Raw genomic sequence first — 17,128 nt, forward strand, 5'->3', positions numbered from 1 at the left:
CTTTGAGTTCGGGGACCCAAAAAAATTTCTAGACGAGCAAAGATGTTTAGAAAAGATGATTAAAAGTTGACTTTTTGATTTTTTTTATTCTTTGACTTTTTTTTTTATAAGAGGAAGTGGGTTAAAAGTTAAGAATGTAGTCCCACTTCTCAAAATGAGCCAGCTTTAACCTCACCTGACTCTCATCTTCACGACTCATTCCATCACTACTGGCAAAAACAAAATTGTTGAGTACTGGAGCATGAATATTCAAATATCGAAAGCTCGTGCAATCTACAAGCTCCTCTGCACAAGCGATGGGGTACTGAGTGTAATATAACTAACTGTGTCGGAACCAAATGCTATTTTATCAAGATGAAGGAATCGAAGATTCTGAAAGCTTCCAAATGATTTGTGGAATGCACAATTACAGAGCTTCAATCGTGTCAATTCATAGCACTCAGAGAAAAGGAGAAACTTATATGTAATAACATTCCAATTATCCATGGAGAGTTCCTTGATACCATTGCTCCACAGGAATGGTATCCAGATATTTATATATCGGTCCCAGTTAAATTCCATGTCCGGAATGTGGAGAATAAACTTTCGAATGGGACCTTTAGGATGATTATTGAGAATTTCGACAACTTTCTGCATCCATGCAATTGCATCTGGTTCAATCCATCGGTCGCGCTCTTCAAAGGGGCATTTGTCAAGTATGAATTGTGGATGTTCAGACCAATTACTTGTACTTGACAAGATGCATGTTCTTGCTGCGTCTTCAAAAGAAAAGTACTTTAGCATTTGGAGTTTCAACTCTATTGGCAAGGCACTGAACCATGGATGCAATTCTTCAAAAGGAATGTACTCTAGAATTTGAAGTTTCAACTCTATTGGCAAGGCACTGAACCTTGTGTTCGAACAATCTTCTGTGTAAATAAAATAACTTGAAATAAATTCAAACAAAATAAATAAATAACATACCAGATTTATTTATCGAACCGAATTAAAATTAAGACCAAGTCGAGTGTGTGACACTCTGTCCTTAAGACAGATTTGCCCCGCTATGGTACTTACGGATGAGTGGCGTCTATCTCCTAGGATACAATGATCTTCACAAATTGTAGTAGTACTCCAAACAATTTGTTCGGCAAACCAAACCTGTGTTCTAACTCTCTGAAATATAATCTAAATCTAAAATGAAGAATAATGCAAATGTTGTAAATTCTGGACAGCAAATGCAAATTAAACAGACTGAATTTTTGGATAGCAAATTGGATTACCAAGACTCAATTTTTTCCAGGGTCTAAAATGCTGGATATAAGGCTGTATATATAGGCACCCAAGTGTTGTTCCGAACAGGTGCAAAACATTGTTGAGAACAGGTGCAAACCCTGTTTCAAACATGGTCTGCCCGTATCACATGGAACTGTTTTTCCTTCCAAACAGTTTTGGAAAATAGCCGTTGGTGAATGGAACACTTACAAACCTGTTGATCAAAGTTTAAAAGTGCCCTTGCTACATTATTTATTTAAACTATTTGAAATAAATAAACATATATATATATTAAACTAATGAAATAGCTTAATAAATAAAGGAAGAGGTACAAACTTTAGGAAACCAGTTAAGAACCCAAAATTTGAATTTAGAATTAAATTAAATTCCCACAATAATTTTTATTGAAAAAATTCACATGAATTTTATTTAAAAAATTAATGTTAGATCCGAAAACGACGTCAACTATCCATTCACTCATAAATGGTTTTGACGTTCCGTCTTCACCGTATGACTTGCCACGCGGCAAGGTACACTTCACCTCTACAGACCCACCCCAAAAGACGTTTGGGGCCCACTCAATTTTGGGCTCAAAGTCAGCCCAAAATATGCCTATATAAACCATTTTTCCAACAATCCCCCACATGAATGGAATTTGACGGAGAGAAAATGCAACAACATGATCTAATCAGAGAGTACAGAAATTGGTAATATTCTGCAAAGGATAGGTAGCTTTTGGCTTTGAACCTTCCCTTGTGAGACACTATTGGATTTACTAGCTAAACAGTGAATATGATGTCTTGAACTGTTCAACCGTTTGTGTAAACCAAGACAATAGAACTCACACAGTATATTCCCTGACACAGTTTAGTTCTCACTATTGTGTTCATTTTGGCCCTGAACAACCTGGTCTTTCATGAGTGTTCTAAAGACTTATAGCCCTTCACAAATCTTATAGAACCGGCCCAGTTCACACTCACATAGGTGATTCTTATGAAGAGTATCCTACCATACTCCACTAGGTTTACCTAGATATAAGAATCATTAAAAGTTTTACGTAACCTAAAACGCTGCAGACATCACTATTTCATCAAAGAAATGGGTAGGAGTTAGACTCCCCAGTGATCCTTCTGAGTCATTCATAACTCGGTTGTCCCTTTGAACCTAGATCTTGGGATCTCCAGTCAACTAGGTTGGGTTGCCGTTGTGGTAACTCTTATTTAATAGGCTTAAGTCCCATTCCCCTCAATGAATTCTCAACTAACTCTCTTGCTAACCCTTTGGTCAGTGGATCCGCTATGTTGTCTTTAGACTTAACATATTCTATGGAAATAATTCCATTAGAGAGTAGTTGTCTCATGGTGTTATGTCGACGACGAATGTGTTGTGACTTACCACTATACATATGACTTTGTGCTCTACCTATAGCTGATTGACTATCGCAATGTATGCATATAGTAGGCACCGGTTTTGGCCATATTGGAATATCTTCAAGGAAGTGGCGAAGCCATTCTGCCTCTTCCCCTGCTTTGTCTAAAGCTATAAATTCGGATTCCATAGTAGACCTAGCAATGCACGTCTGTTTGGAAGATTTCCAAGATACAGCCGCCCCACCAAGAGTAAAGACATATCCACTGGTGGACTTTGAGTCTCTTGTATCCGATATCCAATTTGCATCACAGTATCCTTCAAGTACTGCTGGATATCTAGTATAATTCAGCCCAATGTTACGAGTAAAACGGAGATATCTTAGAACCCTTATAATTGCTTTCCAGTGTTCTACTCCCGGATTACTTGTATATCTACTTAATTTACTTACTGCATAAGCTATATCTGGGCGAGTGCAGTTCATCAAGTACATTAAGCTTCCAATAATTTGGGCATACTCTAATTGAGAAATACTTTTCTGTACATTCTTAGAAAGATACAAATTAACATCTACAGGTGTTCTAGCAAGATGATCATCATCTTTGCTGAATTTGTCAAGTATTTTCTCAATGTAATGAGATTGTGACAAAGCATATCCTTCTGATGTTTTGGTAATTTTCATACCAAGAATTACATCAGCAATGCCCATGTCCTTCATGTCAAAATGTTTATTCAACATTTTCTTGGTAGTTTTAATCATATCATTATTACTACCTATGATGAGCATATCATCTACATAAAGACATACAATGACATAACCTTTATCTGTGTTTTTAATATAAACACATTTGTCACACTCATTAATTTTAAATCCATTTGACATCATTGCCTTGTCAAATTTCCCATGCCATTGCTTTGGCACTTGTTTTAAACCATATAATGATTTAACCAATTTACACACTTTCTTTTCTTTTCCTGGAACAGAAAACCCTTCTGGTTGTTCCATGTAAATTTCTTCATTTAACTCACCATTTAAGAAAGCGGTTTTCATATCCATTTGATGAATTTCTAGATTGTATAGAGATGCAATGGCAATTAGCATTTTAATGGATGTTATTCTAGTAACTGGCGAGTATGTGTCAAAGTACTCTAGACCTTCTTTTTGTCTAAAACCTTTAACTACAAGTCTTGCCTTGTATTTGTCTATTGATCCATCCGCTTTCAATTTTCTTTTGAAAATCCACTTGTACCCAAGAGGTTTACAACCTGGTAGCAAATCCACTAATTCCCAAGTGTGATTTTGCAAGATGGATTCAACTTCACTGTTGACAGCTTCTTTCCATAAAGGAGCTTCAGGACTGGACATAGCCTCTTTAAAAGTTAAAGGCTCATTTTCTAACAAAAATGTTAGAAAATTTGGACCAAAAGATTTTGAAGTTCTAGCACGTTTACTACGCCTAGGTTCTTCTTCCTCATTTTGGTCTAACTCTTGCTCTTGATCATGTTCTTGATCATTACTAGTAATAGTATCAAAAGATCTCTTATTATTACTAGTCTCTTGTCCAGTTTTATTTGGAAATACATGTTCAAAGAATGATGCATTCCGAGACTTAATAATAGTATTTACATGCATTTCGGAATGTTCTGATTTATGAATCAAAAACCGATATGCACTACTATTCTTGGCATAACCAATGAAAATGCAATCAATGGTCTTAGGACCTATCTTAGTCTTTTTAGGACTAGGAATAGCCACTTTAGCCAAACACCCCCATAAGTATTTGTAGGATGGTACTCTACCATGCCACATTTCATAAGGTGTTTGATTCACTTTCTTTCGGGGTACTTTATTTAAAATATAATTAGCAGAAAGTATTGCTTCCCCCCATAAGTTCTGAGGTAATCCAGAACTTATTAACATGGCATTCATCATTTCTTTTAAAGTCCTATTTTTCCTTTCAGCAATTCTATTTTGCTGAGGTGAGTAAGGAGCAGTGGTTTAATGAATTATTCCATGTTCTTTACAAAATTCACCAAAAAGTGATTCATATTCACCACCTCTATCACTTCTAAGTTTCTTAATTTTCTTACCAAGTTGATTTTCAACTTCATTCTTATATTAAATGAAAGTTTCCAAAGTTTCATCCTTGGTTCGAATTAAATAAATATAACTATATCTAGTATAGTCATCTATAAAAGTGATTACATACTTTTTCCCACCTCTGGTTTGAATTGATTTAAAATCACAAATGTCACTATAAATTAATTCAAGTGGTTCCGTACTTCTTTCAATTGAATGAAAAGGAGTTTTAGATAGTTTTGCCTCAATACAAATTTCACATTTATGATTTGAATCAATGTTAAATTTAGGTAAACATTCCATATTAATTAATCTACGCAAAGATCCATAATTAACATGTCCTAGTCTACCATGCCATAAATTTGAAGACTCAAGCAAGTAAGAAGAAAATGTATTATTAATAACTGAGGGTACAACGGTCATTACATTTAATTTGAAAAGGCCATCAGACATGTAACATTTTCCTACATACATCCCGTTTTTGGTAAGTACAAATTTGTCACTTTCAAAAACTAGCCTAAACCCATTCTTACTCAACAAAGATCCGGAAACAAGATACTTGCGAATGTCCGGTACATGCAGCACATTGTTGAGAGTGAGTTCCTTTCCAGGTGTCATCTTGAGTACAATCTTTCCTTGTCCTTCAACTTTGGAAGTTGAGGAGTTGCCCATAAAAAGTTGTTCACCATTGTCCACTGAAGAATAAGATGTGAACATCTTTTTGTCGGCACAAATATGACTAGTAGCACCAGTGTCCACCCACCATTCTTTAGGATTTCCGACAAGATTTGCCTCGGAAACAACTGCAGAAAGATTGATGTCATCGACACCATTGGAAATATTGTCCACTTCGGTCATATGGGCTTGAGCAGGCTTCTTGCTTATTCTTCTTTTACTTTTGCCTTTGCTACGGCAATCTTTGGCCCGATGTCCCTCTTTGTCACAGATGTAACATTTGCCATCAAACTTGTACTTTTTATTTTCCCCCCCTTTAGAGCCTTGTGATGAACTTTCTCCAGAAGACTTACGTTTCTTGGTTTTTGAAGCATGTTCCACCACATTTGCCTTAGACTCCATAGGATTCTTACCTGCCCGCTTATCAGAATTGCGGTTGTCATCCTCAATTCTTAAACGCACAATTAACTCGTCCATAGAAATTTCTTTGCGCTTGTGTTTAAGGTAGTTCTTGAATTCCTTCCAGCCTTTTGGTAATTTTTCAATTAAGGCTGCAACTTGGAAGGATTCACTGAGAGACATGCCTTCTGCGTGAATGTCATGCAGAATGAGCTAGAAATCTTGAGCTTGGCTGATCACAGTTTTTGAATTAACTATTACAAAATCCAAGAATCTGCCAACCACAAATTTCTTTGAGCCGGCATCTTCCGTTTTGTACTTTTTCTCCAACGATTCCCAAAGTTCCTTTGCTGTCTTGATTGGACTGTAGACGTTGTATAATGTGTTGTCAAGTCCGTTCAAGATGTAGTTCCAGCAAAGGAAATCGGCATGTTTCTAAGCATCAGCCGCAGCAACCACTTGCCGGTCGGTTTCATCCTCTTTCAGGATAGGAGCATCTTCACGGAGAAAACGAGCCAGGTTCAGAGTTGTAAGATAGAAAAACATTTTGCTGTTGTCATCTTTTAAAGTCAGTTCCTGAGAACTTCTCTGGCTTTTCACTGTGATTTACTGGTACTGTTACAACAGGAGAGGGGGTTGGTGTCATTGCAGCCACCACAGTAGTATTTGTTTGGGCATTAGTTTCAGTAGCCATCAATTCTAATATATAAAAAAAAATTATAATTAGAATTTTCACTACACAGAAAATTAAACCAAATTCACATAATTAAATTCTGTAAAAATAAAAGAAACAAGAATGTAAATTTTATTTTCCAATTAATTTGAAAATAAAATAAAATTTTATTTAAACAAATTAATTCCACACAGAAAAATAAATTCTGTAAAATAAAAGAAATAAAAACTATAACTTTTATTTTTCAATTAATTAGGAAATAAAATAAAATTTTATTTAACCAAATTAATTCCACACAGAAAATTAATTTCAGTAACACTTCAATAATTAAAATACTGAAAACAGAATTTTAATTAATGAAAACTCAGAAAATAATTTCTAAAAAACCAAAATTAATTTCTTGACAATTTCTACAAAAATATATTCTGAATTGTTAATGACACCAGTATCGTACTACTAGTTGTCAAAGAAAAGAAACAGTATATTACTACTATCTGTCAAATAGCATATAATCACTATTTGTTTTTCCAACCAAAATATTATTTTGTAAATTCACAGAAAATAATTTTCTTCCGAAATTATTTACAAAGAATGAAAAAGGGAAACAAACGAAAAATTCTGTAAACAAAATAATTCGAATCTATCTTAAGATTGTTGGAACAATCTTCTATGTAAATAAAATAACTTGAAATAAATTCAAACAAAATAAATAAATAGCATACCAGATTTATTTATCGAATCGAATTAAAATTAAGACCAAGTCGAGTGTGTGACACTCTGTCCTTAAGACAGATTCGCCCCGCTATGGTACTTGGCGTCTATCTCCCAGGATACAATGATCTTCACAAATTATAGTAGTACTCCAAACAATTTGTTCGGCGAACCAAACCTGTGTTCTAACTCACTGAAATATAATCTAAATCTAAAATGAAGAATAATGCAAATGTTGTAAATTCTGGACAGCAAATGCAAATTAAACAGACTGAATTTTCGGATAGCAAATTGGATTACCAAGACTCAATTTTTTCCAGGGTCTAAAATGCTGGATATAAGGCTGTATATATAGGCACCCAAGTGTTGTTCCGAACAGGTGCAAACCCTGTTTCAAACATGTTCTGCCCGTATCACATGGAACTGTTTTTCCTTCCAAACAGTTTTGGAAAATAGCCGTTGGTGAATGGAACACTTACAAACCTGTTGATCAAAGTTTCAAAGTGCCCTTGCTACATTATTTATTTAAACTATTTGAAATAAATAAATATATATATATATATATATATATATATATATATATATATATATATATATATTAAACTAATGAAATAGCTTAATAAATAAAGGAAGAGGTACAAACTTTATGAAACCAGTTAGGAATCCAAAATTTGAATTTAGAATTAAATTAAATTAAATTCCCACAATAATTTTTATTGAAAAAATTCACATGAATTTTATCTAAAAAATTAATATTAGATCCGAAAACGACGTCAACTACCCATTCACTCATAAATGGTTTTGACGTTCCGTCTTCACCGTGTGACTTGCCACGCGGCAAGGTACACTTCACCTCTACGGACCCACCCCAAAAGACGTTTGGGGCCCACTCAATTTTGGGCTCAAAGCCGGCCCAAAATATGCCTATATAAACCATTTTTCCAACACCTTGAATGCAATTCTTCAGAAGAAAAGTACTCTAGAGTTTCAACTCTACTGGCAAGGTACTGAACCTTGATTGATCAGGTGGAGAATCACGGAAAGACTGTTGCTTCAATCGTTTATGTGCCTGTTCAGCAAAGAGGGACCCCAAGTGCAGTCAATGGACAACAAACTTCATACAGATCTAGCTAGTGTTTGATAACTTAATTCAAAACTTAAAACTTAACATATAAAGTGAAAATTAAATAAATTCGTTTGACAACCACCATCAGTGTCACTTACAAAATTGACTGTTGAAATGTATGCTAAAAATTAAAAAAAAAAAAATTAAGTAGTTGGAAACTTAATGATTGAATTAATTCTTGGAGCATCTCCAATCCTCTACCTTTTAGATATTTTGGAGAGTCTCACCCCATAAAACCAACTCCATCAGCTTCCCTAAAGAGGGCCCCTATTATAGGCAGTTGAACTGTTCCAGTTGCTCCTCAATTGTGGGGAGCTACTGCTACTGTAGGACCCCCAAAAATATAAAATTGTTTTTTATTCAACTGCTCTTGGCCTCTTCACCAAACAACTCTAATCACAAACAAACAAACAATCGTGGATTTTCCAACAGCTCTTTATCTTTTTGCTATTTCGTTTTCATGATATGTATTCTCTGATATATACAGACAGGGATGAACCGAGGGGCTGGCTGCTGGCAGTGGCCACCCTCCAAGATTACATAGGCTCACCCCTCCAAGATTTTTTTGAGAAATTTAGTACCTGCCCCCTCATTTTTTAATCTATATTTATTTTATTTTATTATCATCAATTTACAGGACTATGTATGTGTATCGGCAAAAGAATCCACTGAACTTGATTATCCTTGGACTCTATACCCTGTGTCTGAGTCTCACTGTTGGTGTAAGCTGTGCCAATACAGACAGCTAATAGTTTCTTGTAAACTGCTTAAAATCTTAATGGGTGAAATGTTGACTGCATGATGATTGCATAAAACTATTGTGTGATATCTTTTTGCATTGGGAGTTTTTACAGGAAAAATTGTGCTTGAAGCCCTAATATTGACGTCAGATGTGGTAGCCTCCTTGACTAGGTACACTTCTGGTTTCTAAGTGTATCAATTTTTTTATTAAATTTGAGTAAAAGCTTCCTTTGATATCAAGTGCTATAATGGAAGGTTTTGTAGTTTTATCAAACCACTGGTTGATCAGCCAGTGTAATTTTTTCACAAATTTTTATCTTAAGGTGGTCATTCGGGGAGACATCCGAAAGATATTCAGTGGTGAAAATCCAACATTAATGAACAGTGATTTGATGAAAGGCATATTGATTCCCAATTTGATGAAAAAAAAGTGAAATCCTGAATTTGATATGTATTTGATGAAACCGTTAGAACAAGTAAAGAAAGTATTTTTCATTAAATTTAAATTTGATGATAGTTTTGAGTAACCATTGGAGATGGTCTAAGAAGGACAAAGACTTCAGCTATCGTGATCCAATCTTGTTCACCTCTCTATTTACTCTCTTCTTGGCTGGTTTTATCCAGGTTAAATTGATCTTCTTTTGACGTTATATTGCCACGCAGATTTTCAATATTCACACTAAATTATATGAAAACATGTCTATGCTTATTGGTTTTGTACTTGACCTGGTTGGTCTTATGCTGTTGTGCAGATGTTCTTCCCACTTGGTTCCATCTCTGTTGCGGTTTATGGTGGAATCAGCACTGTAATTTTCTCAGGATATATTACTTATGACACAGATAACCTGGTCAAGCACTTCACTTAGGATGAGTAAACGTTCTCAACCGGTTCCTTTCCATTTTGAGGGTTCTTAGACAGAGTGACAGTTAGTTGTATAGTGCACTCACTCCCAATGAAGGTATTTCATGAAACAAACAGGCTGATGTTTGTTTACTTACCTTATCCTAACTGACTGCAAAGACTGATGTGGGTATAGTATATGATTAATACAAAGATGCTATTTTTGGCATCGTTAATGTCTATATTGCTACTGAGTAGGTTGTCGCAAACTATGGGCCTCACATAAACTTGAATCAAGTGTAGTCAATAGCTTTATTCAAAAATAAAATCTCTTTTCGGCTAAATAATTCTGGTTTCTTGTTTTTCTGGTGTTTGAATTTTCTTTCATTTATCATTATGTATCTTGAATTCCATTACATGTTAAGCTTTGGTACTATTTAAGCAGCTCAAGAATTGCAACTGTTGGGCATGCAGCTGAGTTTCAATCTTTGGATGGGGTGAAAATAGAAATGAAATAAAAGTTTTTTTTTATCCCTCTTTACCAATTGATTTTTATTTTGGGAAATTTGGCTATAAACCTATTTTACCTTTCTTTTATTGTTAAAAGGACCAAGAAAAAAATTTTACTTTTAAAACCCTCTCATAATTATAAAGTCTTGTATAAAGGACAAAATTTATTATTTAAATATTTTATCAGACTAATATACTCTCAACTAAATCTTCCCTAATTACCATCTTAATCTCTCAAGCTTCGTTTGATACAATTATTGCTTATACATAGACGATGACACCATGGCTAGGGTTTCAAAGGACCAGATTTGGTAGCAAAACCGATGCTAACGACCTCGCAGGCCTAGAGAACCATCACCGTCTACGCCATCAACAATTTCGAAACGACAAATCTGCTCTTCAAGCAAGCTGTGGTGGGAATACTTATGATGATTGTGTTTTATACATGCATGTCCTCACCGAAGTTACCAGATTCTCTTACATTCCCTTCATAATAGTTCTTTGCAGTACTATAGAAAGAAATAGATTACATATATATATATATATATATATTTTGAAGGCTTGAGTAATTGTTTTGATTGGTTTGCTTTTGTTTAACAATGGCGAGATGATGATTTTCTTATTGATCTATTATTACTTTCGATTTTTGATTCTTCATTATTTTGCTTTCAGATTAGCGATTTGGTGATCGTTCAGAGGAGTTGTTGAGTCCAGTTGCGTTTGATGAAGGCATTTCAGTTTTTTTTTTTTATTTATTGTTGTTGTTGAACAGATCTGTGTTAAATTTGCTTTTTGTTTTTTATTTTTAGATTTGAAATTGTTTTCCATTAATGATGGATTCGAGTAAGTTTTCGATAATTATTGTAGATTAAAGATCCTCGGTTTATTTTCGATCTTCTCTAATTTTTGTTTTTAATTATTATTATTATATAAGTTTAGATCATTTTTTGTTTTTGTTGATGATGAAGAAGAAACATATTGCAACAGATACTTTTTTTTTCTTTTTATGTTGATGTTGATGAAAATGAGACATATTGTAATAGATATGGTGAACATGAATTTGAGCTGTAGATGTCGTCTTGTTGTTTCCAATTGACATTTTTTTTTTATTTGTTATAGATCTTAGAGTAAAATTTAACTCTGATTCATTCATTTAGTATGTATTTTATTTTTTGTGATAGTAAAATTTTACTCTGGTTGAAAACATGTTGATTTGCTTAACAATATAAAATTTTACTTTAAATCATAGTAAACTTTACTCTGATTCAGAGTAAAATTGTATTTTTAGAGTAAATTTTACTTTTATACAGAGTAAAATTTATTTTTAGAGTAAAATTTTACTTTTAGTTTCAGAGTGTAAAATTTTACTCTCATTCAGAGTAAAATTTTACTTTCATACAGAGTAAAATTGTACTCTGAAATACATAGTGAAAATGTCTTAATAGGAGAACTGATAGATATGAGAGTAATATAGTAAAAGAAACAAGTTTTAAAATATCAAGATATTTTGAAAGTACTTATATAATTCTTGTCATTTTGAAAGAGAAATTAGATAGTGAAGGGGCTATGACTAAATTCCCTTTTTATTTTTTCATAATTCAATATCCAAACATGACCATGACCATGGGTTGTGACCATAAAGGGAGAATATTCATTATTTAATCATAACTTGGATGCTCATCGAAATTGGATATGACCAGCACGTTGCTAAAATCTTAATAATAGTCAAATTAGTCTTTTGATTAGTTCACTCTCCAAAAGGCTCATGTTATATAACAAAAGATTAACACCTTATTTGGGAAGTGGCTATTTTTATTTTTTGGTTATTTGACAATTTTATCAGGCTATTTTTAGTTTTTAGTGTTTGAAAAGTTGAGTTGAATTTTTTGGTTAATTATTATATTGAAAAAATGTGTTTGAAATGATATTTGAAACTAAAATGACAAATTTACCCCTAACATAAGACATTCACGTTTTTCCAAAATTTGTCTATAGGAGCAAAATTGTCATTTACTGCCTATGGTGACAGGCTATCAACTTATTGACAGTGGCTTAGACTACTGTTTGAAGCCTTAGAATACTGTTTGAGATTATTTAATTTTTTATGTTTGAGGCTATTTTAGTCCCAAATCTGGGTTCCCAAACGATGCTTAAATATTCATAAACACCAAGGGGCCAATCCTAAAGACATTTTAATAACAAATAACTAGCCTATCACCTATGCTTTGCACGGGATAATTATATATATTTATATTTGTTTTAATTTTTTTAATATATAAATTATGTTTTTTAAGATTTTTTTATAAAAATAATTTAATAATCTTATCACTAACCATAGTGTACAAAAGAAATTAAAAAGGCTACTGCAGTAACTATGCACAGGCTGTATCTATAATTATTTGTATGAGGAGATTTTAAATGCTAATGAGAGATTTTGACCAAATCAATGTAGATTGAAAAAAATTAATAAATGCTGATTAGGGGATTTTGACCAAATCAATAAATGCTGAGGTTTTTTTTTTTAAAATCAAAAATTTAGAAAATTAAGATTGAGATATTGGAGCTCCCATAACGCTTGGGATTTAGAAACCTCATTTTCCTTAATATATTTACAATTATCTATATATGTTTTTTAAATGTATTCTTTTTTTCCTTTTTTATATTATATTAAAGTTTAATATTTTGATAATAATCATATGTGTTGGACTTTTTAAGGAATTATAAATGTCTTCTTTTTTTATTATATTATATTAAAGTTTAATATTTTGATAATAATCATATGTGTTGAATTTTTCAAGAAATTTTTTTTATGCTTGTTCTTAATGAATTAAAGTGTTATTAGAAGGGATAATAATCATATGTGTTGAGACTTTTCAAGGAATTCATATGTATTAGATTTCAAAAAAAAAAAATTATACTTGTTCTTAATACATTAAAGTGTTATTATGATGGTAAGACTTGGGGGTTAGGAGAAATTAATAAATACTAAAGTTTTTTTTTTTAAATCAAAAAATCATGAAATTTAGAATGAGAGATTGGAGCTCCCACAAGCCTTGGGATTAAAACCCCTTTTTACTTAATATATAGCTTAGATGAGTACCAAAACCAATTGAGAAATTAAAATGGGTTCCAAAGCAGTTCCCACCTACGTTTGTAATTTGAGTTAAGTTGAATATGAAGTTGTTTCAAACGTATCACAAACCAAGTTTAATAAGGAGACTGATATGTAAACTTTAACAATTTTTAAAATATGTTCAAATTTAACTTATTTGCATAACCAGCATATCTTGAACAAACTTTTAATAAGTCGAGTACAAATCAAGCACAAATAAGTTGGACATGGATACATAATTGGTTTGACTTGTAAAAAAAACACATACTCACCATTTGTGAAGTAAACACACAAAACAATCCATTCTATATGAATTAACAATTTTAAGAGACTCCTAACATATAAAATTTTAGATCACTAACACAATTAATCACTTGATAAAAAAATATTGTATTCACACCTCAACCTTAAAAATAAAAAATAAAAAACTCACCATCATGGCATAAAAATTAACAATTTGCAAAATATCCCAATTGGAGAGTAGTAGTGAGTTATATAGAACAAAACTCAGAATATTTATCATCGTGGATCAACAAGCTCGTCATAATCCTCAATATCCCAACTGAGATCTTCCTCCTCTTCATAGCATCTTCCAGAATCAATGCTATCAATATCTTCAATCTTATCCCACCCAAAATCGTCTTCTTCCTCAGGTACTAATGATGGTTGGCTTGAGACATCGGAAAAGTCACTATCTTTACACGATCGGCCATTTTCTATCTTTCTTTCCGAACCCAATTCATCAGATCTTGCCTCCGACATGCTGCCAATTGATTCAGACCCATCATCCAAATGCACTCTCTTATCAACCCCATTGTCACTTTTGGATTCAGAAACAACCCCCTTATCTTCTTCTTGTTTCAGGCTCTTTTCTTCACTTTCAATGTTAGACCTCTCGACAACAATATTTTCTGAAGAATATTTCTCTCCCGCCTTTTGTTTTGAATTATTCATCAACTTAGACCCATCAATCTCTTCATAATCATCGTCATCAACATCCTCACCAAATTCATCCTCTTCTTCCTCCTGTACTGAAATTGCCCTCTTATTAACAAGCCTAGCTCTTGCCTCCTCTGCTTTCTTAACCTTACAAACCCAATAAAAATACCGACACCAAAAGGTCTCCCGATCAACCCTACTGGGAACAACCTCATTATAAATCTCTTCAATCATCCCATTCTCTTCGATCAAATCATCAATCTCCCATTCCTTCTCATCCAAATTAAACCCTAAATCCCACTTATAGTACTCCTCTAAATTCTCCGGTTCCTCGCAATACGTATTCAAAGCACATTGAATTTTGCGAATTTGCACATCAAACCTACTATACGGTCTCGAATTCTTCAGATTCTCAAATTCTTCAGAATCACCAGCAAGAAGAACAGAGTCCTTCTTACCGTCACATACGATCTCAGAGACTCTGTTCCCAAAATTAAGGGCGAACTCCTGAATCAGGGCGGTCTCGTTCCTCAGCCCGGAGGCAAATTCCTTGAGATCACGACAGTAGATCTCGATCAGAGACTTGGATTTGGAAGCAAGGGTTTTGATGAGGCGGTCACCAAAGGACCACACATTGGTGATTGATGAAATTGAGGGGTCGTTTGATCGGGAATTGGGTGGTGGGGAGGAAGGAGAGGTGTGTGGGTCGTCTGAGGAGAGCGAATTGAAGAAATTCATGGAGAGAGAGAGAGAGAGAGTAGGGTTTGAATTTGAAGCAATGAGAAATTAACTAGGGTTTGAAGACAAGTGAGAAGAAGAAGAAGAAGAAGAAGAAGAAGAAGAAGGTGAGTGTTTTTGAATTTGTATGTTTGTGTGAGTGGGATGTATATATAGACGTTGATATTCAGCTCAAGTAGGACTTGAAACCGTAGACGTGTGGGACATTGACAGAGAGCCAGTTAAGGTTGTTCTAGGTTTGGATTCGAACAAGTTTTATGTTTCACTCATGTAGTTTTTAGGTTGACTTTAAATTAGCAGTACATATAATTTCAGAATTAATTACTTAAAAATCTTACTTACAAATATTATAATAATTCAGATTCTATTTAAAAAATTTAAAATCAATAAATCTTATTTAATAAAATTGATAATATTATCAATTTTTTTAATTTTTAAAATTAAAAATATTATCAATTTTGTATAGTAATGTTCTAAATAATTGTTTGAGTAACTGATAAAAAAACAGGGCATGAGATCAAATGTTTTTGTCTTTTTGCTTGTTAGTTTGATTTAACTATCTAATAAAACTGAGAACATTATCAATTTTTTTATTTTTGCATTTATTTATTTATTATTATTTTTTTAATTTTGCATATCAATATTCCATCATCATACCTTTTTATAGGAGAAATTGTTAGTTTTGCACAAAAATAATTCAGTTTATTAGTTTTTTTTTTTTTACACATTATTTTTTTTCAATTTAAAAGTTGATATTTTAAAATTTTGAAATTCAAAATAAATGTCAAATCATCATGTTCTTTTATAAATAATCATAAATTATGAATAATTATTATTTAAATGACAATTACAACTATTAAAATTTAATAAAATTTAAAAGTCTAAAAAATCTTAATTAAAATTTAATAAATTTAATCTATAAAAATAATTAATTTAATTTGATAAATATAATTGTTTTTATTTTCTTATGTTTGACATCAAATTATAATCTTTTTATTTTATTGGGTTTGACATCAAGAAAATAGACGGTGAATATGCTTTTAAAAATAATTTTTTTTTTTTTAAGACAAATGTAATAAAATAAAATAGTTACAATTATCAAATCAATTTAATTTTTTTATAAATGATATACACACAATTTTTCAAAATTAACGATTCTGATTATCAAAACGAAACCTATAAAATCTAACATACCCAAACTTAACTGAAGGCAAGCCCAGTCATTTTATTATGTAATAAGTTATTAAATTCAACTTAAAAATTTAACAATTTTTATAATATATTTAAATTTAACTTATTTGCATAATAAATTAATTAATTCTTAGAAAGTTAATTACAGGTCAAACTCAAGTTAACTTGACTAATTTTATTCATACATAAAAACCTTATGGTGATATATTGAGAGGAAAATATAATTTTCCGTTTAACAAAAAAATTATATTTTATACGCACGTTTTCAAAATGAATAAGAACACCCATTTTTATTGAAAATTGTTTTCAAAACAAGTCAAAACATATCTTTTTATATGTATAATTTTTGATAATTTTGAAAGCTACAGTATTTTTTAACAAGCAGAACAGATATTAAACTCATTCTCGGTTCTGATTTTCCATATTTTTTACAACAAAAACATTAATAAACAAGACCAAAATAATTTGTCCTAATTCAATTTTCTCATCATTCATACTTGATTAATTGAGTTTTAGAAGATTATGATTTCATTTTGTAGGCTTCACTTTGCAATTTCTTAACGACCACAATTTCAACTCCTGCAAACCCTAGCAACTGTCTAACAAATACAATGTAGGAGAAATGATCAATACACTCCCTAAAATTTGTCTAAAATACAAATTCCTCCATCTAATTTGAGAAATTACAAATATCAAAGATTGCACAAAAATGATTTGTAAAAATTGGAAGAAAAATTGGAATCCAGGTCCTCCATCTCCCTGCTTTGCTT

At 32.3% G+C, this 17,128-nt stretch overlaps 2 protein-coding genes across 2 annotated transcripts; both read right to left on the reverse strand.

Annotated features, from left to right (window-relative positions):
• Nucleotides 1–273: 273 nt before the first annotated feature.
• On the reverse strand, nt 274–5,854 carry LOC114319338 (F-box/FBD/LRR-repeat protein At1g13570-like). Its single transcript, XM_082876833.1, has 2 exons — nt 5,791–5,854; nt 274–908 (listed from the first exon to the last, which is right to left on the reverse strand). Exons 1-2 carry the CDS (start codon nt 5,852–5,854, stop codon nt 274–276), a joined length of 699 nt encoding a protein of 232 aa, XP_082732959.1.
• An 8,155-nt stretch (nt 5,855–14,009) lies between these two features.
• Nucleotides 14,010–15,167, reverse strand: LOC114261268 (uncharacterized). Its single transcript, XM_028201508.2, has one exon. It carries the CDS (start codon nt 15,165–15,167, stop codon nt 14,010–14,012), a length of 1,158 nt encoding a protein of 385 aa, XP_028057309.2.
• Between the last annotated feature and the right edge of the window lie 1,961 nt (nt 15,168–17,128).

The sequence above is a fragment of the Camellia sinensis genome, chromosome 6 (assembly GCF_055761805.1).
Source record: "Camellia sinensis isolate YWXY chromosome 6, ASM5576180v1, whole genome shotgun sequence".
NCBI lineage: Eukaryota > Viridiplantae > Streptophyta > Magnoliopsida > Ericales > Theaceae > Camellia > Camellia sinensis.

Excerpts from the sequence above, each read along its gene's own strand:
- LOC114319338 (XM_082876833.1), bottom strand. The coding sequence starts at position 5,854 with ATGGACGAGTTAATTGTGCGTTTAAGAATTGAGGATGACAACCGCAAT. Across the intron at positions 909-5,790 it reads CAATTCTGATAAGCGGGCAG|AAGATTGTTCGAACACAAGG; the intron begins GTAAGAATCCTA and ends TTATTTACACAG.
- LOC114261268 (XM_028201508.2), bottom strand. The coding sequence starts at position 15,167 with ATGAATTTCTTCAATTCGCTCTCCTCAGACGACCCACACACCTCTCCT.